Below are 26,575 nucleotides of genomic sequence, written 5' to 3' on the forward strand. Positions count from 1 at the left end.
CATCTACAAGCCAGAGAAAGGAGGGCTGTGACCCATGTCCCTTCAGGAGGAAATTGGCCACAGCTGGTTTATTCACTTTCATTGTGGTGAAGCCTCCAGATATGGGGCCATTTTTAAGTATCCGCTCCTATGGTGTTGGGCAATTGTCCCCACAGACTACCTCTCATCTGTCCTTCTGAGACCCTGTCCCCATTCAACACTCTACCCCGCCCCCCAGCATCCCACTCCTCCGACCTCGACACCTGGGTACTCTAGGGGCCCCTGTGAACACAATCACACTGCATCTGTCCTACCTTCTCTCAGAATCTGCCCTTCAGGGTTCACCCATGTTACAGCACAGAGCAGAACTCTCTCCTCTGCAGCGGCTATCCCGGTACTCAGAAAGCTGAGGCAGGAGAATCATGAGTTTGAAACCAGCCTAAGGACTATATAGTGAGACCCTGTCTCAAAAACGAAACAAAACAAAAACAAAACAAAAAAACAAACAAAAAACCCAAAAAACGGAGGGGCTGGAGAGATGGCTCATCGGTTATAAGCATGGGCTGATCATCCAGAGGACCTGGGTTCAATTCCCAGAACCCACATGGTGGCTCACAACTGCCTGTAACTCTAGTTTCAGGGGATCCGACACCCTCACACAGACATATGCACAGGCAAAACACAAATACACATGAAATAAAAATAAATAAATCATTTTTTTTAAAAAAAGAAGGAAGCTCTCTTCCTTTGTAGAGTTATATCCGATTCCCTCTCTTGGAGAGTCCTTTTGATTTGTGAAGATTTAATTTTAACTGAATTTTTGATTAAATTTAAGGCATATGTGGCTCTGTGCACATGAGTGTAGTACCTAAAGAGACCAAAAGAAAAGGTAGGATCCCCTTGAGCTGATGTTACGAGCAGTCGTGGCCTCCCTGATGTGGGTGCCGGGAACCAAACATGGGTCCTCTGGAAGAGCTAGCTGCCTGTGCTCTTTACCTCTGAACCATCTTTCCAGCCCCCTTTTTATCTCATCCGGTTTTTCTATTTGCCCATCCATGGTCACTCAGTGCTTGGACCACTCAGCTGTGTGTGGCGTCCAGATTCCCCAAGAGGATGGCTGCACCCCACAGTGATTCTCCAGTCAGCTTTTTTTTTTTTTTTTTCCTGAGACAGGGCTTCTCTGTGTGGTTTTGGAGCCTGTCCTGGATCTCGCTCTGTAGACCAGGCTGGCCTCCAACTCACAGAGATCCGCCTGCCTCTGCCTCCCGAGTGCTGGGATGAAAGGCGTGTGCCACTGAAGCCCAGCTTCCAGTCAACTTTTTGAGACCCTGACACTGACTTCTTGGGATAGCTGCTGCTGCTGCTGCTCCTCCGAACACCTGTGACCCACTGGGTTATCCAGAGGCTGTCCTTGTGAGTGTGCATGACCTTTGACCCTCAGCAACCTGCAGCCGACAGGTGTCCTGAACACCTGCTCCCGGGCCACCGCCACCCGTGAGCTACTTTGGGCAAACACTCATTTTGGTTCTTGGTCAGGTGGAAAGGCTACTGGTCTGGCCCTCAGAGAGGCCTCCTCCTTCCTGCTCAGCTCCAGAGACCCTTCCCCACTGGTCTCCTCGTTATCCATGCCGTGTTCACCATGGCCCTCTGTACCAACCATTACATGCGGCTGCTGTGTGCGGCAGATGGTCTGTGAAGACCTTGTTTCTCTGTCCACGATGCAGCTCCAGGGCCTGGGAAGGGCTCAGCACACAACAGAGCAGTCAGCTCCATGGAAAGAGGGAATACCTGTTTCCCCAGAAGGGTCTCAGAGTCCTCCTCTGTCCCATCTGGAAGACTAATAACTCCCCAAGGCTTCAGTGTGACACAAAGACACCCGGAGATCATTTAAGGCACCAAGTGTCCCTCCTGGCCCGCAGCGGGAGTCCTTGTACTGGGGGGTTTGTGAGTATCCCAACTGCTAGGGAACAGACACCTTCCATTCCCAGTTTTACCAAACAAGAGCTCAGCCATTCCCAGCTGTGGGCCTGGGAAGGGGGCGATGCCACGGTGAGGCCGGGCTGTGGGGTCTCCACAGTGGCTCTCTGTTAGCCTCTACCTTGAAACAGGGCCCATCCCGTCTCTTCCCTCCCCCTACTGAGGAGTTGGTGGCCCTGACTGCTGATAGTCCGGCCTGCTTATCTGCTCCTGGACCACAAACCACGCAAGCCCAGACTGGGAAGGTCAGCTGTGGGGAGACCTCAAAGGCCAGGCTGCTCAGCCCAAGGGCAGCCTCTTGGCCACAGCCACGGCCATTTCCCTGGCTGGCCTCTCCTCTCCTCGTCTTTCTTTATCTGACTGGACTTGTCCTCCGCTGTTGGAGGTTCCCAGGGACACCTTCATCACCACCGCAGACAACGCCCCTAGCTGTGCAGGAGTTAACACAGCAACCACTCTGCAGATGGGGAAACTGAGTCCTTGGAAGATGAGGTCGTGCTTGAGGCAGCAGCTAGACCTCAGCCTAACGTCTTCATTCTCACTCTGCAAGTCCATACACAGGGAGGAGAGTTATGGGGACAAATGACATTTCCTAGCCCCTTGTGATTTTTTTTTTTTAAATCACATTCATTTATTTATTATTTATTTTGTACGTGCAGGGCACAGACACACCACAGCACATGTGTGGAGGTCTGTTCTGTCCTTCTACCGTGTAGGTTCCAGGGATCAAATTCAGGTTATCGGACTTGGCAGCAAGCACCCTTACCTGCTCAGCCATCCCACTGGCCTTCTCATCCCTCGTCACCACCTCACCTGACCAGGTAGGAGGCTCAGGGCAAATGAGGACACAGAGGTGGGAGGTTTACCACGAAGCTCCAGCGGCTTCAGATCTCAGCACCCACCATGGCCCAATTTTTTTTTTTTCCAAACCCATCACCCAAGGACCCCAGACACCTCCTAGAACACACTGGATTAACAAGAAGGCCCGATGTTAAGGACATCACTGCCAACTTGAGCTGAGCACCTCGCTGCCCATGTTAGCCCGCAGCTGGATACGATCCTGGCCGCACCAACACACTACCCCAATTATCACTCACTTATCCCTCCTAGTCACGGTCCCCTTGACAAGCAGGGAAACTGAGGCACAAGGAAGTCCAGCCTCTTGCCCTCAGCCACACACTAGAGATCATCATCCAGGAGGACCCCACTGAGGAGCAGCTATCCTGGGGGGCGCAGCTCTGCCAGCGGCGACCACATAAATTCTGCCACCTCTGTGCACACAAGGGCCTGGAAATGTGAGTCTGAGTTAAGACCTCTGTAAGTATCAACAAAAATTCAAACACGAAACACACACACAGGTCCCGAAGAGGGTCAGGGTGTAACCTCCAGGCAAGAGTGACGCACCCAGATGCCAGATAAAACCTGACCTTCCCCAACAGCTGTGTGGCCTCTGGCAGGTACCTCCACCTCACAGAGCCTGTGCGCCTCCACTTGCAGAAAATGCCTTGAGCGGACCTTTAGAGACCGGGGTGGTTCTGGTTCTGATGCACATGCCTGGAAGCCGGACCACACACAGCTTCGTGCCTGGAGGTGTGATCGCTCAATGAAAGCCGGTGTGTGAGTGTGCGCGCGCGGTGCTGGGGATGGAACCCAGAACCTTGTGCACACTAGGCAAACCCTCCCCCACCCATGAACTACATGCCTGAGCCATGTTCTTGTTTGTTGGTTTGAGAAAGGGGTCTTACTGTGATGTTCTCACGGTGACTAAGCCTGGTAAGCGCCTTCAGGGACCAAGTTCTGTGTCGATGAGCCTTTAATCTTTTACACACATAACCCGTAACTCTGAGCTAAGCACGTGCCAGAGATGTGCCATGTCTTTTAAAATCATGACCTGGGGATGGTCGGCTTGAACTGTCAACTTGACATACCCAGAAGCACCCGGGAAGAGGGTCTCAAGGAAGGGCTGTCTACATTGGGCTGGCCTGTGCGTTTGTCTGCAGGGATTGTCTTGATTAGGTTAACGGACGTGGGAAGACCCAGTCCACCGTGGGTGGCACCATTCCCTAGGCAAAGGGGGGTCCTGAACTACACAGGAGTGGGGAAGTTGAGCCCAGCACAAGCAAGCAAGCAAGCGAGCGAGTACACGGGAATTCATGTCCTTCTGCTCTGGACTATAACTGCTGTGACAAGCTGTTTAATAATTCCCGACACCTCGTGTTCGGCTACAGCCCAGACTGGCCTCGAATGTGCGATCCTCCCTTCCTCAGCCTTTCATGTGCTTTCGGTTTTGGTCGATGCTGACTGCTGCTGTTAGCACCATCCTCCTGCAGGGTGTCAACCCCTCCCCACCCCCACCACCAAAGCTCTGTTTATCAGAAGGCATAAACATGGCCTTGTCAAGAGGAAGGGTCTGCGGATGTTATGACTGAGGGTCTCGAGAGCGGCCAGGGGTGAGTCCTGGATCCAACAACAGATGTTCTTATCAGAAGGTGGAGCAGGGATAGAGTGACCGATGGGGCCACAAGCTGGGGGACACAGAAGCTGAATTGGGGGGGGTATGTTAGGACCCCTGGGGCCTCAGAGGAAGTTCAGCCCTAGTGGCACCTTAACTCACAGGTGGCTTCCAGGCACCCAGCCAGGGGGTATTTGTGGCGTCTCTAGAAACTAATACATCCCCCGAGAGAGCTCCGGAAGACATGGGGCGATGGTTCTGGAAGAGGCCCAACGTCCCGGAGACATGCTGTCGAATGCACGTCCACTCTCCATTGACTTGGCTGATGGGAAACAGGGCAGAGGAGAGAAGGGGAAGACCCAGGACCCATCCGGGTGCCCAATCCAAGGGCTGCAAAATGCAGGAAGTGCGCACGGGTACCGGGAGCCAAGGTAGGGAGCACGGAGAGGGCAGGGAGGGACTATCCTGGACATAAACATGTTTTTTTTGCAGGAAAGAACAAAAGCCATGAACCAAAGTTACCTCTGTGCTTGGGACCCTGGGGGAGGACAGCAACATGTCACCTTTGTCTTCCCAGAGGGCCATGCCCCTCTGGGCTGGCTTCAAACTGACTATTAGCAGAGACGACCTTGAACTTCTGATCCTCCTGCCTCCACCTCTCAAGTGCCGAGATCTGGTCATCGCAACAGAGGGATGATTTTTTTTTGTTCTGTAGTTTGTTTTCATAGTGGGGCTGTCTGGGTCAAAGGCACCCCACCATGCACATGTGTAGACACTCAACCATGCCGTCCATGGCCCTGTGTGACCTCCAGATGGTGCTGAGAGAGTGCCTAGCCCCTCCACAGATGAGGAAGCGACATTCAGGAGGGATTTCGGTCTCTGTAGAACCTATGACAGTTGGGATTGAATCTGAGAATCCTGCGGATCTGAGTCTGGGCTCACATACATGGCACATGACCACTGGTAAGAATAGCACCCCCTGCCCCCAAGTTGATGCCCACCCAAACCTCAGAGTGAGACCTTATTTGAAGACAGGGTCTGGGCCGATGTCATCAAGTTAAGAATATCCTGGCACAGTGGCACAGGCCCGTCATTCCAGCACTTGGGAAGCTGAGGCAGGAGGATTGTGAGTTTAAAGGCCGCTTGGGCTTCGGAATGAGTTTGAGGCCAGCCTGAACTGCATGGTGAGACTGTGTCTCAAAATAGGAATGAATCTCAAAAATGATTGGACATAGGTGGGATCCCAAATGCAAGGACAGATGAACTTATAAGAAGGCGGGGGGCGGGGGGTGGGGGGGTGGCCTGAAGGATGGTCAGTGGAGAAGAGCATGAGCATTCAGTTCCCAGCATCCACATGGTGACTCACAACTGTCTCTAACTCCAGGTCCAGGGGACCCAACGCCCTCTGGCCTCCATGGGCTCCAAGCACATCCACCATGCACATAAATTCATGCAATCACACACATATACATAATTAACGCTGACAACTAAATCTTGAAGAAGAGGAGGAGGAGAACACAGAGGAGGCCATGTGGAGACAGAGGCAGAGACAGGGGCATCGACTCCACCTACTGAAGAGCCGTGAAAACCTCTGGGAGTGGAGAGAGTCAAGGGCCCCCAACACAAGGCGCTCCCAGCCTAACCAGCAAGTTCCCATGCTTTAGAGTCTTAGACCTAGGTGACTAACCCAGGCCTCTCTAAGGGGCTGAGGCACCACCACTGAAGGAATACCCCCTGATTTCAGCACTGGTGAGGAGACAGACACGCTAGTCCCTTGGCCTCCAGCCCTTGGCAGGACTTTCCTGCCCGCCTCTACCTGCCAATCAGGCTCCCATCCCAGACAAAAGCCAGACAGCCTTGAGCGCCACGACCTTCAACACAGATTTTTTCTTTGGACCAGTGTCTCTGGCCCAGGTTGGCCTCCTTATGGTAGCCAAGCAGAGTGCTGGGATGGTGGGTATGGACCACCATGTAAAGTTCCCAGGGTGCTGGGGATTGAACCCAGGACCTCAGGCATGCTAGAGAAGCACTCCACAAAGTGAGCCACAAGCGCAGCCTGACACAAATTCTGAGTAAATGGAGCCCAAGCCTCAGGCTAGCCTGTTAATGCCCTTCAAATTCTTGGAGCCCTACTTACAAACGGAAGAGGCTCAACAGGCCACGGAGCCGGCTCAGTAAACACAACTACCTGCTGTTCAAGCATGAGGACCTGCAAATGACCCCCGAACCATGAAAAAGCCAAGCAAGCCTAGCTGCATAGGTCTATAACCCCAACACTTAATGCATTGGGGTGGGTGGAGAAAGGAAGGTCCCTGGAGCTTGACGGACACAGAGAGTCTAGCCAATCAGTAAGCTCCCTGAGTCAAAAAACAGACTGGGCATGGGAGATAGGATAGCAGCAGAGTGCTCACCTAGCACCTAGGAAGCCCTGGGTTCAAACACCAGCACCAGCACCACCACCACCAACACACACACACACACACACACACAACAGGTGTGGTCATACATGGCATTAATCTCAGCACTTAGGAGGCAGGTGGATCTCTGCAAGTTCGAGGCCAGTCTGGTCTACATAGTGAGTTCCAGTCCAGCCTGGTAATAAGAGTTTATCTCAGAATAAACAAACAAGCAAATTGGGCAGTCATTGAGAACATCCAACATGGACCTCTGGTAGCCACATGTACACCAACACAGAAAATGCACCCACAGACACATATACGTACATTGTGTACACACACACACACACACACACACACACACACACACACACACACACAGAAATGCAAACTGAGACAACACCCACAGGCTCTCTTCAAAGCCACAGAGCTTCTAGAAGGCTGGTCACGGAGAACTCTGAGAAGATGAATGGCCACTTATGAAGCCAGCCTGCCAGCAGTGGCCAGCTGGTTGCTTACCCAGACATCCCAAGGGCAGATCTGAAGCCATCCAATGTGGCAGGCTCCAGGGAGTATGTGGAGTATTGTGTGTGTGGCTAGGAATGGGAAAAACCAGGGCACCTGTCACCATGGGAACAGACAAAATCTGACAGACATTAAATAGGGAATCCAGGCAACAGCAAGAAGCCAGAAGCCAGATAGGCACACGGCAACCCAGATAAGATAGTGCCACCTAGCAGGGTGACTGGCCAGTGCCTGGAGAGGCCACCACCTCCCCGAACACTGCAGCTGGAGTTCACCCTGATGCTCAAATCAGTGTGGTGGAGAGTGATAAAAACATCTGATGCCCACCACACACACACACACACACACACACACACACACACACACACACACACACACGTACATAAGCAAAATAAACATAAAAACCCCTCTTCTTGTGTGACTTTTCTTGGGGACTTTATTCACCCCAGACAGGGTGACCTCGGGCCAAAGAGGTGATTCTAGCCCATCCAGATGAGTGCAGCAACATGTTTACCGGGGTCACTTACAGGAGCACGGGGTGACTCAGAGCATCTGCATCACCCATCTGCTCCACCCCCAGCAACTGCGAACTACTCAGATATTCCCGGGCACCCTCCTCACTCCCACAAGACCCAACCTTTCAAGGGTCTCAGGCACAAATCACAGAGACTCTGACTTCAAGATGGCCACACAGTGTCCTACCCGGAGTGTTCCACACGGTGGTGAACCACTACCTCCACCCCCACCCTCATGCCTCAAAGTGGGGCTGTACCGGAGTCGGGGCCCACCATGGGGTGGTGGGAGGTTAAAATGAGGCAATCGATTCATTGGGGGGGCCCTGATGAAATGTCTACAGCAAGAAGAGCTGGGGCAGAGAGACCAAGGATGAGGCAGGCAGTGGCTGCAAGCTAAAGAGTAGGAGCCTTAGGAGCCACAGCGGCAGCCACGGAGGCAGCCACGGGCCTCCAGCCTCCAGAACGGCCAAAAGGAAACGAGCATCCCTTAAGCCACCCAACTGATGGCCTTTCACGATGATGGCCCGGTAATGTAAGTCACCTAACCGTGGTCAGAGAGGTGAGCCCGCTGTTGGAGGTCACACAGCTGGCGGGAGGCTGAACCAAGATTTGGACGCCAGCCAGGGGACTCCAAACTCCAGTTCTCACCCACTGCAGTGTGGACGGACTCCCACTGTGGAAGCAGGTTGAAGGTCACATTCAGGATGGAAGCTAGGAAGAGGATGAGGTTTGGGAGGACAGACAGGGATGGGCAGAGAAAGGGGGACAAGAGGAGTGAGCATGTGTCCACACCCCTCACAGCAGCATGCTTCCCACACCCACAAGTGCCACCATCTACCTGCCACCATCGGAAGACAGATACTGTGGAAAAAAAAAATCCCTCCATCATAAAGAGTTAGGATGCACAGCCGTATGCTACTAGATAGATGAACTTGAAAACAAGTTCAGTAAAAGAAGCCATATCCCCGGCTGGGCGGTGGTGGCGCAGGCCTTTAATCCCAGCACTCGGGAGGCAGAGGCAGGCGGTTCGAGGTCAGCCTGGTCTAAAGAGCGAGTTCAAGGACAGCCAGGATACAAATAAGGCCGGGCTTGGTGGTGCACATCTGTGGGCCCTGTATTCCAGAGACTGAGACAGAAGGGCTGACACCAGTTCAAGCCAGAGTGTGAGCTACAGAGCAAGAACACCACAATAAAATCAGAGTTTGGGTACACTGGAGGAAAAGCTCAAAACCAGGACCCAGTTGGGTAGGTAGGGATTCTGAGAGAGGCAGAGGGCAGCCCCGGGGGGTCAGTGGTTCCCTCTGGCAGGGCCACAGGACCACAAGGGCTTCATCTTTTCACCCGGGGCTCCTGTCACCTGATGAACGTGTATTATGACCTTTGCCAGAACTACGTCCTCTTTCCCAATAATAAGAAACAAAGGGGGGGGGGGGGCACGAGGAGGGTTGGGAACAGAGAGCAGAAGGAAATCCCAAGGCCAGCGCCTGTCAGGACCCCGGCTACAATGGAACACCAGCTGAGATGGGCTCTCAGCCCAGGGGAACCAATGCAGCCTCCTGTGCCAGAGGGCCAGATGGGACCAGGGCCAGGATCAGGATTCCTGCAGGGCTCAGAGGCCAGGATGGGGAAATAGGACAGAAGGAGCCGCGAGGGTGGGTGGACGTGAACCCTGGGCTGGCCCCAGCCTGGCCCCAGCCTGGCCAGCGGAAGGATTAACACTTCTTGGAGCGTGGAGGCGGGGCTAGGAAAGCCAGCAAGCTTAAGCGGGAGCTGGTGCAGGATACTCTAACCCGCCTAGGTTCTATGGCCACCACCCCTCTGCGTCTGCTGTGGAGCTCAGCCGCCTGGTTGAGCAGGATAGTCCGACACCCATCATAGCAGGCAGCTTTTGTGCAGGGTCTGTGGGACATTGAGCATACATCAATCACACCCAGGGCACCCTGCCTAGAACCTGGCCAGCTCCTCAGCTCCTGGAAAACAGGGCTGGGAGGGGGTGTGACAAGAAAATGGTGGCACCACTGATAGGAGGAAGGGGACCCACACGGGACAATCCTCTAAACTTAACAACTGCAACCAAGTGGGGCATGGTGGGCAAGGCTGCCACCCCAGCTGCTAGGGAGGCTAAGCAGGAGGACTGAAAGGTTCAAGGCCAGCCTGGACTCCAAAGCTAGTCTGGGAAACTCCATAAGACTTTGTCTCAAGATGGCTCAGTAAATAAAAACACTTTGCCCAAAAAAAAAAAAAAAAAAAAAAAAAAAAAAAAAAAAAGCCGGGCGGTGGTGGCGCACGCCTTTAATCCCAGCACTCGGGAGGCAGAGGCAGGCGGATCTCTGTGAGTTCGAGGCCAGCCTGGTCTACAAAGTGAGTTCCAGGAAAGGCACAAAACTACAGAGAAACCCTGTCTTGAAAAACCAAAAAAAAAAAAAGCACTTTGCTGCAAGAGCCTGGGTTCAGTCCCTGAGCCAACAGGATGGAAGAAGAGAATTGACTCCCCAGGGATGTCCTCTGATCTCTATATGGCCCCTCTGTAAACAAACAAAAACTGCCGAGAGACAGCCCAGCAGTTAAGAGCGTGTACTGTTCCCACAAAGAACCTAAGTTCCAGCACCCTAGTCAGGTGGCTCACTGTAACTCCCCGCTCCAGGGGATCTGGCGCCGGGAAATCTGGCGCCCTCATGTGGCCTCCATAGGCACCTGCATTCATGTGCACATACCCACACAGAGAGGCAGGAAAGATAGATTGGGATGGAGGAAGGTCGGGGTAGGAAGCAGAGGATTCACAGGCAGGAGCCAGCCTGTAGCTGCAGGCTGTGGGCAGAGAGGCAAGCGTCCTTGACCCACACAGAGATCTACATGTATCCTCTGCAGGGCCAAGGGGTTTGGGTGAGGGCCAATGTGGCCGGCTGTCCTGCGTCAGCAATTTTCCCAAAACAACAGTGTTTTAAAAAGAAAACCTGGAGATGGGAGAAAGGCCCACAGCTGAGTGTACCCTGGAGAGGCAGCTGGATGTGGCGGGGCAAGGCTCTTCTGCAAGGTCACTCCGGCTACTGCAGAGTCAGCCTGAGACATCACCAAGGCGGTCGAAGGCCAGTGGGAAACCTAGGCACGCCTTGAGCAAGCCTCCTGATGGCTCAGAGCAGCAGGCGGAGCGGAGTTCTGTTGCAAACACTGATGACAGACCCGCCTGGGGGGGGTGTGTGTGTCAACATGGTGAAATGACACTCTAGGCGTCCAGCAAGTACTAGCTCCTCTGCCGTCACCGAAGTCAGGGCATAGGACATTATTCAGAACGGGGTGCAAAGGCACAGAGACGTTAAGGCATTTGCCTGAAGTTGCCCAGCAGGGAATTGGCAAAGCCAGGGTTCAAATTTAGAATGCCAGCCCCCAAGGCCCAAGCCCAGAGACTTATCAACTCTTTCATGATATTGACAATGACCCTATAGGAGCATCCACCTCATCTCTCTCCTCCAGGCAGACGGCAAGCATGTGAGAACCCCGGGTACAGCTCAGCTTAGAAAGGGACACGAGCAGAGGCCTCATCCCTGAGGCCCAGCTGCAGCCCCTATACTATCCCAGAAGAGCAGGGCATGCATCAAAGTCCGGGGCAAGAGCCAACAGCTGCTTGGTCTGGGGCCAGAACTGACTCCCGAGCCACATTGCAGAACATGCCCAGAGCGGCTCGACGCCTCTTCCTTGGCGCCTGGTGCCGAGTGTCGTGAAGGTCGCAAAGGCCCAGGCTCCTTCTCCTACTTTCGTCCTAGGGCCCATCCCGAGCCTCGAGGGAAGCCCACACAGCTTGAACTTTGGCACGGATGGCCCTGACATCTATCGGAACACCTCCTCCCACTCCTGCGGCCGGGTGGGAGCAAAGAGAAGGTAGGGAGGAACACAGGGACTCTGCCCGGAAGTCACCATAGAATAAATCACCTGGCCACCCCTCACCTACCAAGCTCCCTTTCTTTTCCCTAGGTCCAACATCCCACTTCCCTAGCTAGCCCGGGACTGTCAGCATGGCCCGCAACAGGCCGGCTACCAACCATCCCCACGGCCTTGAACAGAGCACAGCTTCCTCTGACCTTTGTGGTCCTTAAAGAGAAAATAAAGCATGGGGGTTAAGATGGCTCAGTCGGTAAAAGCCCTTGTTGCCAAGCCTAATGGCCTGAGTTCAACCCCTGGGCTCTACCCGATGGAAGAAGAAAACTGACCCTTGCAAGTTGTCCTCTGACCTCTACTCGTGTGTGTGTGTGTGTGTGTGTGTGTGTGTGTAGGGGGGCACACAAGTGCTCCCACCCCCCCCACACACAAATAAACAAATGCATGTAATTTTAATAAAAGAAAAGATGGGCTAGGCATGGTGGTGCATGCTTATAATCCCAAGGACTGGAAGCAGAGGCAGAAGGATTGCCCAAAGGTTTGAGGCTAGCCTGGGTTACAGTTGTGAGACCCTGTCTCAAATGATGATGATGATGATGATGATGATGATGATGATGATGATGGTGGTGGTGGTGGTGGTGGTGGTGGTGGTGGTGGTAAGCTGGGCATGGTAGCACAGGCCTTTCCCAGCACCCCAGAAACAGAGGAAGGTGGATCTCTGTAAGTTCAAGACCAGCCTGGTCTATATATAGTGAGTTCCAGGACTATATAGAGAGACCCTGTCTCAAAAGACCAAAACAATAATGATGATGATGAAATAAAATAAAAGGGAAAGAGAGAAACCCAAGTAGCTGAAGATCCAACCATCCAAGAGTTGTTAAATTTACCCTGATAAGCTGCCTCCTTTCTCAAGAAAGGCTGGAGCTAACGCCAAAGGAGGCATCCCAAATACAGAACCACGAAAGGGGGTGATTGGGTGCTAACCAGGGGCCAAGGTTTCCTTCCCTACCTGGGCTATTGTCACAGGACATCACTCCATTCCGACCTGAGTCCTCAGAAGAGGGCTCCTCTTACAGAGGAATGGTCCCCGCCCCCTTGGTGCACAGTGATTGGCCCAAAGAGAAGCACGTGGCCCAAGCCCAGCCAATCAGAGGCAAGGGACTGTCAACCACCGCCTCTCCCGGCCCTTCGCGTCATTGCTTTGATTTGTAGTGTTTCGTGTTTGTTATTTGTCTGTACGTAGGAATCTGAATGTGGTACACCCACGGAGGTCAGAGGACAGCTCGAAGGAGCTGGTTCTCTTCTTCCACCATGTGGGTCCCAGGATCAAACGCCCGTCAACAGGCTTGGTGGCAAGCATCTTTACGCACTGAGCCCTTTCATGCCCCCCCCCCCTCTTTTTTTTGGAGACAGGATCTTAGGTAGCCGAGACTGGTCTCGAATTCCCTATGTAGTCAGGATGATGTAACTCCGATCCTCTTGTTTTAGCCTCTGGAGTGCTAGGATTACAGGTGTGTGATAGCAGCCAGGTTTTTCTGTTGTTGTTCTTGTTCTTGTTCTTCATGACTGTGGGCCACACCTCCTCATCTCTATAGATATAGATCACTAGCAGATCCATAGAGATCACTGGCCGATTAAGAAGCAGTTGTCCACCCCAGCCCCACACTGGCTCTGTTTGTGAGGAAACCACGGGAGGACGTGACCCTGCTTTGGTAATAAACCTGGGCTTACAGACTGCAGAGGAGAGCACGTGGCCCACGCCAAGCCAGGGCTGCCGAAGACCGTTCACTCAGGAAGGCTGTGCTCCCCAAACCTGCTCCTCACCTCTAATCCCTTCTGCCCTTGGTTAAGACAGGTGTGATTTATTTACTCACCGCCCACAGCAGTCCCAATACCGTCTCTGAAAACTGGGTCTATTTCTCCTGGCCCACTGCCTTCATGCTGGGACAGGAAAGAGGTCACTGGGGGAAGCCAGTGGCATATACATGGGGTACACCCTGGCACAGACACCAGAGAGAAGTTGCTGGAGTCAAGAGGAAGCACGTCGAGACTCAGACCCTGAGTGGTCCTTGCCAGAGACTCGGGCCACTGGGTGTGATCTGGGCCATATGAACGCCAGCTCAGGAGGCCATCCCGGGAGACAGAGGCACATGAAAGCCCCCTGACTCACCCCCAGCCTCCCCCCCACCCCCAGAATGGAGCAGAGTCAAGCCACAAGGCTTGTGATTTCAATAATGGCCACTAGGGCTAGGGCCCTCCCCCTGCCTCAGCACTGGTCCCACTCCAGCCAGGTCACCACTGTGGAGTAAAGCTGTGTACAAAGCACACAGGATCCTCATCCTGGTAGGTCATCAACCAAATGGATGAGATGGTTGGAGGGTGAACTCAGGGTCGCAGGGGAGCCTCAGAGGAGGTGGGGGAAGCTAGTGGCCAGGAAATGTCTTCAAATGGCAGTGGTGGCGCACGCCTTTAATCCCAGCACTTGGGAGGCAGAGGCAGGCGGATCTCTGTGAGTTCGAGGCCAGCCTGGGCTACACAGTGAGTTCCAGGACAGCCAGGGCTACACAGAGAAACCAAATAAAATAATAATAATAATAATAATAATAATTAATAAATAAAAATCCCACTTACAGGTGTAGCGTGTAGATTGGTGACAGAGCTCTTGTCTAGAATGAGTGCATTGCTGGGTGAGACTCCCAGGCACCACAAAATACAAATGAGTTATGTTTACTTTGAAGCACAAGAGAGGAACTGAATAAAAGAGCCAAGGGAAAAGCATTCGGGAGAAGGAACAGCAGGCGAGGCAGAAGAGAAGATGGGTGTGTGTGTGTGTGTGTGTGTGTGTGTGTGTGTGTGTGTGTGTGTATGTGTATGTGTGTGTAGAGGCCAGGATGTTGACTGGCCAGACAGGCAGGAGCTAGTGAAGAAAAGACTAATGGACCAGGGTGTGTGTGTGTGTGTGTGTGTGTGTGTGTGTGTGTGTGTGTCTGTGTGTGTAGGCCAGAGGACAACCTCAGGTGTGGTTTCTCAGACACTATCCACCTTGATTTTTGAGACAGGGTCTCTCTTTGGCCTGGAACTCCCCAGTTCAGCAGGGTTGTCCAGAGTTGCCAAGCCCTAGGGATGCTCCTGCCTCTGCCTCCCCAGCACTAAAATGACCAGCTTTTTTGACCTGGGAATCAAATTCACATCATTTTACCTGCCTGGAACCTGAACTAGCCCTTTAAATCATAGTACCTGGGATTTTTGCTTTGTTTTGTTTGTTTTTCGAAACAAGGTTTCTCTGTGTAATTTTCATGCCTGTCCTGGATCTCGCTCTCTAGACCAGGCTGGCCTCGAACTCACAGAGATCCGCCTGGCTCTGCCTCCCGAGTGCTGGGATTAAAGGCGTGCGCCACCGCCGCCCGGAGGCAAGCCACGGCGGGGCAGTGGCACCATGGCACCCATGGCCTGGCACGGGACCTCACAGTGCCAAGTGTCCCAGGACACCTTGTGATTCGGCCTGTCCGCTCTGGCTAAATATTTGGGAACCCAAGGCCCGGTGCCAGGCATTAGTTCCAACACTGGGGGCAGAGAACAAACACCACAGAGGTCCTTGCCCTCCTGAGCCCAGGATTCCCAATGGGGACAGCGTGGCAGAAGAAAAAGGTCCGGTATACAGGTAAATGTCACAGGTAAACAGTCCAGTGTATTGGGGCTGAAGAAAAAACATGGTGTGGAGACTGGGGCCAGGGGGGCCTTCGTGTCAACTGTGGGAACCAGTGTGGGCTTCCCAAGCAGGTGCAATCTGAATTGACCTAAGTGGGCTCTCACTGGGACATGTCACAGGCATAAGCAGCCCACAGACCTGGTCCATGCACAAGGGGAAGCGGAGAGGACAGGCTGGGAAGGTATCGAAGGGCAGGATACTGGCCTCATGGCGCAGGAGAAGGTCCTAGGTTATCTCTGGCTGCTGTCCTGGGAGCCGGCGGGGAGAGATCACAGGAGACATTGGAAAGAAGTTCAAAATCCCGATGAAAGATACGGTGACAGGAGCCAGCCTCAGGAAAGGGACTGAAGGTAGGAGAGGGAGCCTCACTTCCCCAAGGCTCAAGCAGAGAGAGAGAGAGAGAGAGAGAGAGAGAGAGAGAGAGAGAGAGAGAGAGAGCAAGAGATAGCTCTCTTAGCGGCCACAGTATGGAAGACCCCAGGCCAAGCTAATCAGGAAGGTGAGGAGGACAGGCCTGGAGATGAGGAGGGGGCTCAGGGCAGGGTAAGACATCTGGCAAACCAAAGTCCTCCTTCGAGGTCAAGGCTGGAGGAGTTCAAGAAAAAGGTCCACAGAAGACAGTCCAGAACTGAGCATGGATGGCTAAGGCCCTGAGCAGTGAGCCGGGCCTGGACATATTCCACCAGAGTACAGTTGAGGCAAGGTGAGGACTCACCAACTGTGAGCAAAAAAGGACCCAGCCCAGCGACAACCATGAAGACCTCCTGGAGCCCCACAGGGAAAGTGGTCCAAGAGCCCTTCTAGAAGCTTCCAGGGAGGGTGGAAGGAACTTCATTGAAATGCCAGGAAGCAAGCAAGGGGCAGGCCACTCCTGTTCCTTCCCTCCCCTCCCCAGGCAGCTGAACATCGCAAAGAAAGGGGGGGGGGAGACAAGAAACCCCCAGGTCTGAGGAGACCATGACTCTGAGAAGGTGTAAAGCACCCCGCCATTCAAGGCTTGGAGTGGAAGTCACCCCTGGGCAGCCATGAAGCCTCCTGAGCTCCGGAGCCAGGCTGAGCCAGGCCTGGTTTTTTTTGTTTGTTTCTGTTTGCAAGGCAGCCTGGCCTGACCCTCCCCTAGGCCAGAGGTGGCCAAGGCCACCCACCTGTGAGGGAGGAAGAGGGAGAGGAGAGAGGTAAAAGTGTAACCTTTCTTGTTTTCTGTTTTCCATTTTTTGTCAATTTTCTCTCTTTTTTTTTTTTTTTAGCCCTGTCACGCTGTAGTTCAGGCTGGCCTGGAATTAGCAATCCTCCTGCTTCAGCCTTCTCTCCTGTTTGCATTTGTGTGTGTGTGTGTGTGTGTGTGTGTGTGTGTGTGTGTGTTTCGAGACAAGATTTCTCTGTGTAGTTTTCGTGCCTGTCCTGGATCTCCCTCTGTAGCCCAGGCTGACCTCGAACTCACAGAGATCCGCCTGGCTCTGCCTCCCAAGGACTGGGATTAAAGGCGTGCGCCACCACCGCCTGGCTTCCTGTTTGTATTTTTGGCAAAGCCCCTGGCTGAATCCTCCTCTGACCATACTGGCAACACCGGATCCAGGGTTGGCGGCTGGGAGCTTCTCAGCTGAACTCCCGGGTCCTGCAATGGGAAGTGTCAAACATCCAGTGACAAGCTGGGGGAGGGGCTCATGGTGGCCTGGAGCCTCTTTTATGCTGGCCAAGGATGTGTGAACACTCCTCTGGACTCTAGAAGTCCAAGATGGCCGCAGAGCTGGCAGCCTGGGCCAAACCTCTTAGGAACCCACATGCACCTAAGATAGGTTCTACAGAGAGCCGAGTGGCCTCCCCAGCTTGGCTCTAGAGTCGGTTACTGGGATCCAAGGCCAGTGCCCAGGATTCCAGGTAGCTGAACTCCTGGAGTTGGGGGGAATTAGGGTGAGTCATTGTGGGAGGACAGTAAGGAGCCCTTACTGCCAATAGGCAGGGTCTCTGGGTCCTTCCAGGAATGAAAAAGGGAGAGCCTGGCTTCAATGCCAGACAAGAGCACCTCACTGCTGCACACAGTGACCGCAGAGTGACAGTGACCCTTTTTTTTTTTTTTCCTTCCGCAGTGCTGAAGTTGGAGCCCAGTGCCTTGCACCTGCTTGGCCATCCCTCTGCTACGGAACCACGTCCCCTGCCCCTCAGCACATGGGAACATGTATCAGCACGTGTGTCCACGAGGGCCCAGACAACGACTTGCATCCACACGTGGATGGGTGCAACTTGTGTGGTACACAAAAACACACATAGCCACATGTGTCAACCCTGGGACCCTACACCGAGCTGTATGTGCTAGTACACCTGGGGCCACCATTGTGCGGACATTCACCCACAGGTGTGACACACGCACTGGAGACATGCGTACTAGTGGATAGACAAGCCAGGAGGGAACAGAAGTAAGCGCTTGGAACTAAAAATAGGCAGCCGATAGCCACAGCCACAGCCCTGTAGGGAACCAAAATAGTTCCTCACGAGCCGAGCCGGGGGACCGGAAGCCAGGCAGGAGGAAAGAGGAAGAAAACAGAAGAAATCCCAGCATACCCAAACATCACTACCCAGGGCCTAGAGAGCAAGGAACCTGCAGGGATACCCATCCTGACACGGAGGGCCCCAGAAACCACTGGGGGAACGGCCCACAGTGGCCCAGGCAGACCTTAGCCTCAAGGTCATAGGGTGCCACAAGCTGGGGAAAGGCAGACCTTCCCACTTGAGTCCTCCTGAGGGGCTCTGAGCCTGCAGGCTTCTCAGGCAGCCACGGGAGAAAAGCCTGGAATACCTCCACTGGCCATGCAGATAAATGGAAGACTCATCCACAGAGGGTAAAAGAAGGAAGGACCAGGGTGGTGGCCTTGGGCCTCTCAACAGTCAGGGCGAGCTAAACCCAGAAGCAACAATCTATCAGCGGAGGCTATACCACCCAGAAGCTACAGTCTGTATCAGCGGAGGCTACACCACCCAGAAGCTACAGACTGTATCAGCAGAGGCTACACCACCCAGAAGCTACAGTCTGTATCAGCAGAGGCTACACCACCACAGGCTTTGAATTCACTGAAAAGCTTGGTTCTGTTACCTCAAGCTGTGTGACTTGGGACAAGTTACTTTCTATCTCTGTGTGCCTGTGTCTGTCTCCCTGGAACGAGGCAGAAAGCAACTGTAGCCATTTAGACACTAAATAAAAGGCTTTGACTAACATCAGACTGCTCAAGGTAACAGTGTCTACAAGCTGCTATCTGCCCTCGGCGCCACCTTCCAAGTGCCAGGCCCAGGAGCTCTGCCAAAGGTCCCAAAACAACTCAGGGACAGTGTAGATATCCCAGGCTAGCCCAACTCCTGAGAATTCCCTGGAGGTCCATAGGGAGCAGTGGGAGAAGGAGACAAAATTGAGGTGAGGAGAGGTGGACAGCCATCTACCAGCATCCCAGTCAGCTCCCACAGCCCCTCCCCTGGCTAACTCCACGTTCAGGAAAAAGAAAGCACCGCATACAGGCCTGTGACCGAATAAGGCTGGAGAGATGGCTCAGACGTTACCGGCACCAGCTACTCCCGTGGAGGACCTGGGTCCGGTTCCCAGAACCCACAGGTCAGATCACAACCACCCTTCACTCCAGTTCCGGCTGAGGGACATGCCAGGACCCTTGAAGTGAGACTAGGGATCGCGTTGCTCAAACCAGGAGGGTGGCCAAGGGGTGGGGCTGGCTGGGTCGAGGGAGGGAAAGGGAGACAGACTGAGTGCGGATCTTCAAGCTGCTGAGAGGAATTTGGGGTTCACTCAGGAAAAGACGGGGAATGTCAAAGGATCTGAGCCGGATGGACATTGTCCCTCTGGCTGCCCGTGAAAAGCTGGATGAGACTACTATATGGATCCAAGCAGGTGGAGCAGCCAAAGGGGTACAGGGGGTATAAAGGGTGCTGGAGCCCCCAGGCACGTGAAGTTAAGATGTCGGTGAACTAGAGAGCAGGTAGCAGGAAGCAGCGGACAGAAACAAGCAGGTATGGACAGCCTGAGCCTTCTGCCCTGCACCTCAGGATGCACAAATGGATGAAGGAGGCATCAGCAGACGTATAGGTCAAGCCCCTGGGGTGAGTTCAACAGGAAAATCCACTTAAGGACAGCAAAGGGGTCCCAATCATAGACAAGAGAAAGATTATGAGGGCCTCTGGTGAAGGGGGTGGTCCCGAGGATGGGCACCTGCATGCCAGGTTGGGTTCTAGGTGAAACAGCCAGGGGTCTCAATGCTGGTGGGCTGGCCTCTGGGACACTATCACACACACTCCAGGAAAGTCACAGGGCAGTCACTCCCTTCAGTTGTTTCCTTATTTGACAGGGACCTGTGTTACCATGCCACCTGTGCTGGCTAGTTTTACAGCAGCTTGACACAGACCATTGTCAACTGAGAAGAGGGAGCTTGCAGAGCTTTTTCTTAGTCATTGATGGGGGAGGGCCCAGCCCATGGTGGGTGAGGCCACCCCAGGGCTGGTGGTCCTGGGTTCTGTAAGAAAGCAGGCTGAGCAAGCCATGAGGAGCAAGCCAGTAAGCAGCACCCCTCCATGGCCTCTGCATCAGCTCCTGCCTCCAGGTTCTTATCCTGTTTGAGTTCCTGTCCTGACTTCCGTTAATAATCAACAGTGATGTGGAAGTGTAAGCCAAATAAACCCTTTCCTCCCCAACTTGCTTTGGTCATGGTGTTTCATCACAGCAATCGTAACCCTAACTAAGATACTGCCTCACTTGTCATTTTTAGTTAAATTCATAACACACGGATACATTCTTTTTTTGTTTTTAAGGAGGCCGGGTGGGTTTTTTGCAGGCCTGTTACCCCAGCACTCAGGAAGCTGAGGCAGGATAATTTCAAATAAAGCCTGGGTAACACTCAGTAATAGAGAGCTTGCCTCAAAGCAGTACAAACAAAATAATAACCACTGGGGCTAGTGAGAAGGTTCAGCAGGTAAAGATGCTTGCTGCCAAACCTCACGACTTGAGTTCAATCCCTGGGACCCACATAGTAGGAGAGAACTGACTCCTGGAAGTTGTTCTCGGGCCTGCACAGGAATGCTATGGCACAGCCACTCCACTCACACACAAATGAATACATACATATAATATTTGACAAAAAGAATCATGGGGGGCTGGAGAGATGGCTCAGGGGTTAAGAGCACTGGCTGCTCTTCCAGAGGACCCGGGTTCAATTCCCAGCAGCCACATGATGGCTCACAACCATCTTGTAAGTCCAGATCCAGAGGATCTGACGCCCTGTTCTGGTCTCCGAGGGCATTTGCACACACGTGGCCCACGGATGTAAACGCAGGCAAAACATCCACACACATAAAACAAAAATGTGCCAAGAATCATGGACCCATCATTATCTGCTTTGTGTGTCTGGTGTGCACCCTTCCACACCTTTTTCTGAACTGTAATTGCACTGACCGGAACCTGTTGAAAATATAGAAAACCGCCGGGCAGTGGTGGTGCACGCCTTTAATCCCAGCACTGGGGAGGCAGAGGCAGGCGGATCTTTGTGAGTTCGAGGCCAGCCTGGGCTACAGAGTGAGTTCCAGGACAGGCACCAAAAACTACACAGAGAAACCCTGTCTTGAAAAACCAAAAAAAAAAAAAAGAAAAAGAAAATATAGAAAACTATTAGCTTTTATTATTATGATGATGATGATGACGACGATGATGATGTTTTGCAGCACTGGGGGTCAAACCCAGGGCTTTGCACATGTTAGGCAAGCCTCTCTCTATTACTGAGCTGTATCCTCAGCTTTCTTTTCACCTTTTTTTTAAATTAAATTATTTATTTATTTATCTATCTATTTATTATTTATTTATTTGGCAGGGTCTCTCTGCGCATCCCTGGCTGTCCGGGAACTCGACTCAGAAATCTGCCTGCCTCTGCCTTCTGAACACTGGGACTAAAAGTGTGCCCCGACGTGCCTAGCTTACGTTTTATTTAAAGGCAGGGTCTCGCTGTTCGAACTTCCTGTACAGCCTAAGCCGACTTTTAACTTCCTGTACAGCCGAGAGCCAGCATCGAATTTACATTCCTCCTGCCTCAGCCTCCAGGTAGCTGGGAGGACAGGCAAGAGGCTGGGGAGGAGGGACTTTAACAGGAACAGTGATTTTTCTCCATCATCCACGTGTTTTCTTTTTTCCTTTCCTTTTGGTTTTTGATTGTTTTTGAGACAGGGTCTCTCTGCGCTGCCCTAGCTATCTTGGAACTCACTTTGTAGACCACGCTGGCCTCAAACTCACAGAGATCCACCTGGCTCTGCCTCTCAAGTGCTGGGATTAAAGGCGTGCGCCACCACTGCTCAGCCCATATGTTTTTGTAACCTGGCCCTTCTTAATTCTTTTTTGACTCTGCCCAGCAGCTGCCTGTATAGAGAGGGCTCTTCCCTATTTCCTGCTTCCCAATGGAAGGTAAATCAAACATGGGCACTTGAAGTCCCTCCCAGCCCACCACAGGCCATGCTCAATAACCTGCTCCCCGACCTTTGCTATGGCCCAGATCCCTTATCTGTAGAAAGGAAGAATTCCGCAGCCTCGGCCTGTTTCACAACACTGTGGTTGGGTGCAAACCAGAAAGAAGCAGGCGGGTTCACAGGACATTTCCAAAGGCGCTTGTAATCGCCTTTGTAATTTGCTAATCCCTCAAAGGAGCAAACCAGATCTGGCCCCTGTCTCATTGAGAAAGCCCAGCTCCCAAATGATGGATTGGCCCCCAGCTAGCACATGGCACAGTGTGCCTGCACCCCTAAGCTCTGGAAACTGTCACCTACGTGGGCATCCCGTGGCCCAACCCCGTGGAGCTGAAGATGTGAATCAAAGCCACCGGATAGCCCCAGAGAGGGTGATGTAATGAACGAAGAACCAAGGGGAAGTGGCTGGTTCCAGAGCCTGTCAAGCGGGAGTCAAGAAGAAAATACCAAAATCGAAATGGAGCACACCTGTGGGTCCACAGGCTAAGACTCACACAGGAGGGTATGTGCTCTCTGTAGCCTGAGACAAAGGAAGTGGCCGGTCAACAGAGGACTCGGTAAACAAAGGAATACCTCACAGTGTGTGTGGGGAGGGGGTAGTAGTGGGGGGGGGCAGTAACAGATTGGCATGGTCTGCCTGTCATGCAGAAACCTTTGAACAGGGCAGGGAAGACAGCTCAGTGCTTCCTAGAGGATCTCGTCCTGCTTCCCAGAACCCGAACAAAAGCTGAACACTAAGCCAGGTGTGGCACATGCACGCACGCATGCACACCTTTAGTCCCAGCACTGGGGAGGCAGAGGCAGGTGGATTCCTGAGTTTGAAGCCAGCCTGGTGTACAGAGCAAATTCCAGGGAGCCAGGGCTACACAGAGAAAATGTGTCTCAAACAAACAAACAAACAAACAAAAACAACAACCTCAAAAAGAAAACAAAAACAAACAAACAAACAAAAACACTGAGCACAGTAGTTCATGTCTGGAACCCCAGCACCGGGGTGGGCGGAGACAGGCAGATTCCCAAGGATTCACTAGCCAGCGTCCAGCAGAAAAGGTACACCCCATGTCCAGTGAGAGAGCCTGTCTCAAAAAATAAGGTGGACAGCAATCGAGGAAGACACCCGACATCAACCTCTGGCCTCGACTTGTGTAGTAAGCCCAGCCACACACCACACACACACACACACACACACACACACACACACACACCTTTGAGAACTAACACTGAACAGAAAAACCATACTACTTAAGCCAGGCACAGTGGTGCTCATTTTTAATCCCAGTACTCAAGAGGTAGCCATATGTAGATCTCTGTGAGTTTGAGGCCTGGGCTACACAGTGAGAACCTGACTCAAAAAATAGAAAGAGAGAGAGAGAAAGAGAGAGAGAGAGAGAAAGGCACATGCTATGCAGTTCAGGTTTGTTTGTTGTTGTTGTTGTTGATTTATTTATTTATTTTGATTTTTTTGAGACAGGGTTTCTCTGTGTAGTTTGGCTGCCTTGGAACTCACTCTGTAGACCAGGCTGGCCTCAAACTCACAGAGATCCGCCTGCCTCTGCCTCCCGAGTGCTGGGATTAAAGGCGTGCGCCAACGCCGCCACCACCCGGCCCAGTTCAGGTTTTATAAAATATGTCCATCAGAGTTGGAGAGGTGGCTCAGGGAGCAGAGTGCTTGCTGGGCAAACAGGACCTGCGTTTAAACCCCGAGCACCACATTAAATGTTGGGCACCGCTGAGAGTGACCCTGTAATCCCAGTGCTATGGGAAGGCAGAGACAGGAGGATGACTGGGGCTTGCTGGTCGCCTACCTGGTTCATATACAAGTACATGCATGTGCACACCACACACACACACACACACACACACACACACACACACACACACGATTGTATATACATATATAGAAAGGTCTAAAAACGATACCATACCTATGATAATAACATCAGAAGAAATTTCTCTTTTTTCTGTGTATGTCTGTGTGTCTGTGTATGTGTGTTGTGTGGGTGTTATGTTTGTGTTGGAACCCAGGGCCAGTTACATGCTGGGTAACTGCTACCATCACTGAGCTATAGACCCAGCCCTGATTTTTTTCTTTACAATTTATTTATTTTTAATTTTATGACAATGGCGTTTTGCCTACATGTATGTATGCGTGAGGAGTTGCAGAGAGTTGTGAGTTACCATGTGGGTGCTGGGAATTGAACCCGGGTCCTCTGGAAAAACACCTCTGAGCCATCTCTACAGCACCTTGTTTTGTTTTTTGTTTTTTTTGTTTCTTAAACCAAGTATTCCTGCCTTTTATACATCAACTTCTTTAACTGACAAAAAAAAAAAAAAACCCGCATAAAACATGAAAATTCATAAAAACAAGGCTTCCATTCAAGTCGCAAAGAACGAAAGTGGCCAAAGTCAACTCCGAGGTCCCCCTCCCTGCTCCCCTCCGCCCCCGTCCTCCAGCCCGCTCCTGAAGTGAGCTTTCTTCTCCTCCAGGAGGTCGGCTACACTCCAGCCGGGGCGTCTAAGAAGCGGCTGTCTTGGGCTAGGCGTGTCCTCCTGTCTTCCTTCCTTCACGCCACTCAGCCCCCAACCAATCGCCTTTGGGATTTTCACTCGTCGGGTGCTGGAAGCCGCTCACTCAAACTTAAAGCCCCAAGCTTCTAGCTGTAGGACAGCTCAGCCAAACATGGCTTTCCTTCTCAAAGCCCGGGGCAGACAGATGCCCCCCGCCCCACTGACCCGACAGGCATGCGCAGTCCCAACGCTAACACGTTAACTCCCCACCACCCCACCACCCCCACCCCGGCAGACGCCAACCCAATAAAGAAAACACTCCTGAGAGGAGCCCGGGAACCAGCTGAGACTCCCCCCTCACCCCCAAACAGGAGAGCTGGGGTCACTTGCTCACTCCACCCGCTGCAAGCGGGGTGAGGAACAGGCAGCCAGTCCACGTGTTGGGTCCTGGCGTGGCTGAAAACCAAGACTGTCACTGAGACAAGGCTGTCACTGCTAACTTTGCTAATTCTGAGGTTCCAACGGAAAAGGGTTTTCCTCCGCCCCAGACACGGCAACCCCTGGGACCCTGGGACGTCTTTGCCATCAGACCCGAGGGTCTTCAGGAGCAAGGGTTAAAAATTCAAAGCACTAAAAACGACAGTGTGGCCAAGAGGATTCAGAAGTGCCCACCAGAACTCCAGGAAAGCCACCTGTGGCTCCATCTGGAAGGCCAGTCAGGTCCTGGGAGGCGGCAGTCAGGGCCTAAGAAGGAGCAAACTTCATTCATTCTCTCCTTCATTCACCCTACGACGGGGCACAGTACACTAAGCCATTCTTAGATTCCCAGTAAACAAACCCGCTAAGGGGAAAGATGTCAATCAACCCATGTGACAACAGCCTCTTCTATATCCCAGGTCCAGTTCTAACTAAATGGTCCCTAAAGGCCAGCCTCGGTTTCCCCTTCCGGGGTAGCCTAGCGTCTCAGAAGCACCCTTAGCTGGAGTGTAATGACACGGTAATCTCCAGGACTTAATGAGCTCCGGGCTCATTCGGAGAACACAGGCTCCCAGGGCAGAGTCTGTGGCTTGGCCGGCACCGCCCAATATAGGTCCCCGGTTGAAAGGGCAACGGGACCTAAGGCTGAGTGAGATCAAGAGAGAGGCCCGGCTGCCTGCCCTCACCGACCTGGGTACTGGCTGCCTCTGCCAGAGCGTGGGGAGGAAAGCGGCTTAACTCTCCAGACTGGCAGGCAGTGTGGGGGCGAGCCAGGGCATCGCTGGGGCATCTGGGCGGGAGGAGACAGGCAGAACACCCACTGGGGACTGGGCGTCCGTGGGAGCCTCACAGAGAGGTACCAGGGGACACCAGCTGCCCACAGCCCTGAGGTCACTAGGTACAGTCACCGGCCGGGATGCGTAGAAGGGCTGGAGGTCAGGGCAGCAGCAATCGAAACTCGGACAACCAGGCCACACTTCTGCTCCAGCGAGGGTCAGGCCCCTGGGACGCTGGTGACTCAGACCTCCAAGCCTCCCGAGTGAGCCTGGGCCTCCCAGGTGGTGGGAAGGGTAGCGCCAGTGTCCCATCCTGCGTCCCGCTCCCCCCGGAGGACGAGTCACTCACCTTCAGCACCTGCTGCTTGATGAGCGAGGGCACCAAGAGGATCATGACAACACCGAGCGCAGCGCACAGCACCCCCAGGACGCCCACCGCCACCGCCACCCAGCGCGCCCTGGCGCTGCCGCCCATGTCCGCGTGCGCGGCCGGGGCTCGCGGGGCTCCGGGCCTGAAGGGGACAGCAACAGAGGCGACGGAGGCCACAGAGATGACAGAAGCCGAGGCTCAAGCTTCAGCAAGGTGAGTCCCAGTCGGTGGCCGGCGCAGCAGGAGCCCTGCAGGTGGCCAGAGGCTTTATGCGCCATGGCCCGGGCAGCCCGCCCCCTCGCGCAGCGCGGGATTCCGGAGGGGGTGGGTGGGCGGGGAGTGGGCGGTGCTCTAGTGGCGAGTCATGGGCGTGGCCTCCGTCTGGAGCGGCCCCTCCGAGTTCCGCAGCTCTCTGAACCAGTGCACGGTGCGCCTGGATTCCCGCTGCGCGCTCCGGATTGCGCTTCCTTGTGTCTCTCGCTTGTCCAAGTGGGAACCGATGCGCTCCCCATAGAGCGCA

At 53.4% G+C, this 26,575-nt stretch overlaps 1 protein-coding gene across 2 annotated transcripts in view; it reads right to left on the minus strand.

The window, feature by feature from the left end:
• The window catches only part of Scarb1 (scavenger receptor class B member 1), a 68,550-nt gene extending 42,216 nt beyond the window's left edge, over nt 1-26,334 (minus strand). Inside the window, exon 1 of one of the 2 annotated variants that reach the window (XM_052755479.1) lies at nt 26,035-26,330. In XM_052755479.1, the coding sequence (XP_052611439.1) occupies nt 26,035-26,160 (126 nt within the window). In that variant the 5' untranslated portion in view covers nt 26,161-26,330. Of the gene's footprint in view, nt 1-26,034 lie in introns of both variants that reach the window. The other variant, XM_052755478.1, reaches the window with a different exon arrangement.
• Nucleotides 26,335-26,575: the final 241 nt, after the last annotated feature.

The sequence above is a fragment of the Peromyscus californicus genome, unplaced genomic scaffold, assembly GCF_007827085.1.
Source record: "Peromyscus californicus insignis strain IS unplaced genomic scaffold, ASM782708v3 Scaffold_2__1_contigs__length_46816999, whole genome shotgun sequence".
Lineage (NCBI taxonomy): Eukaryota > Metazoa > Chordata > Mammalia > Rodentia > Cricetidae > Peromyscus > Peromyscus californicus.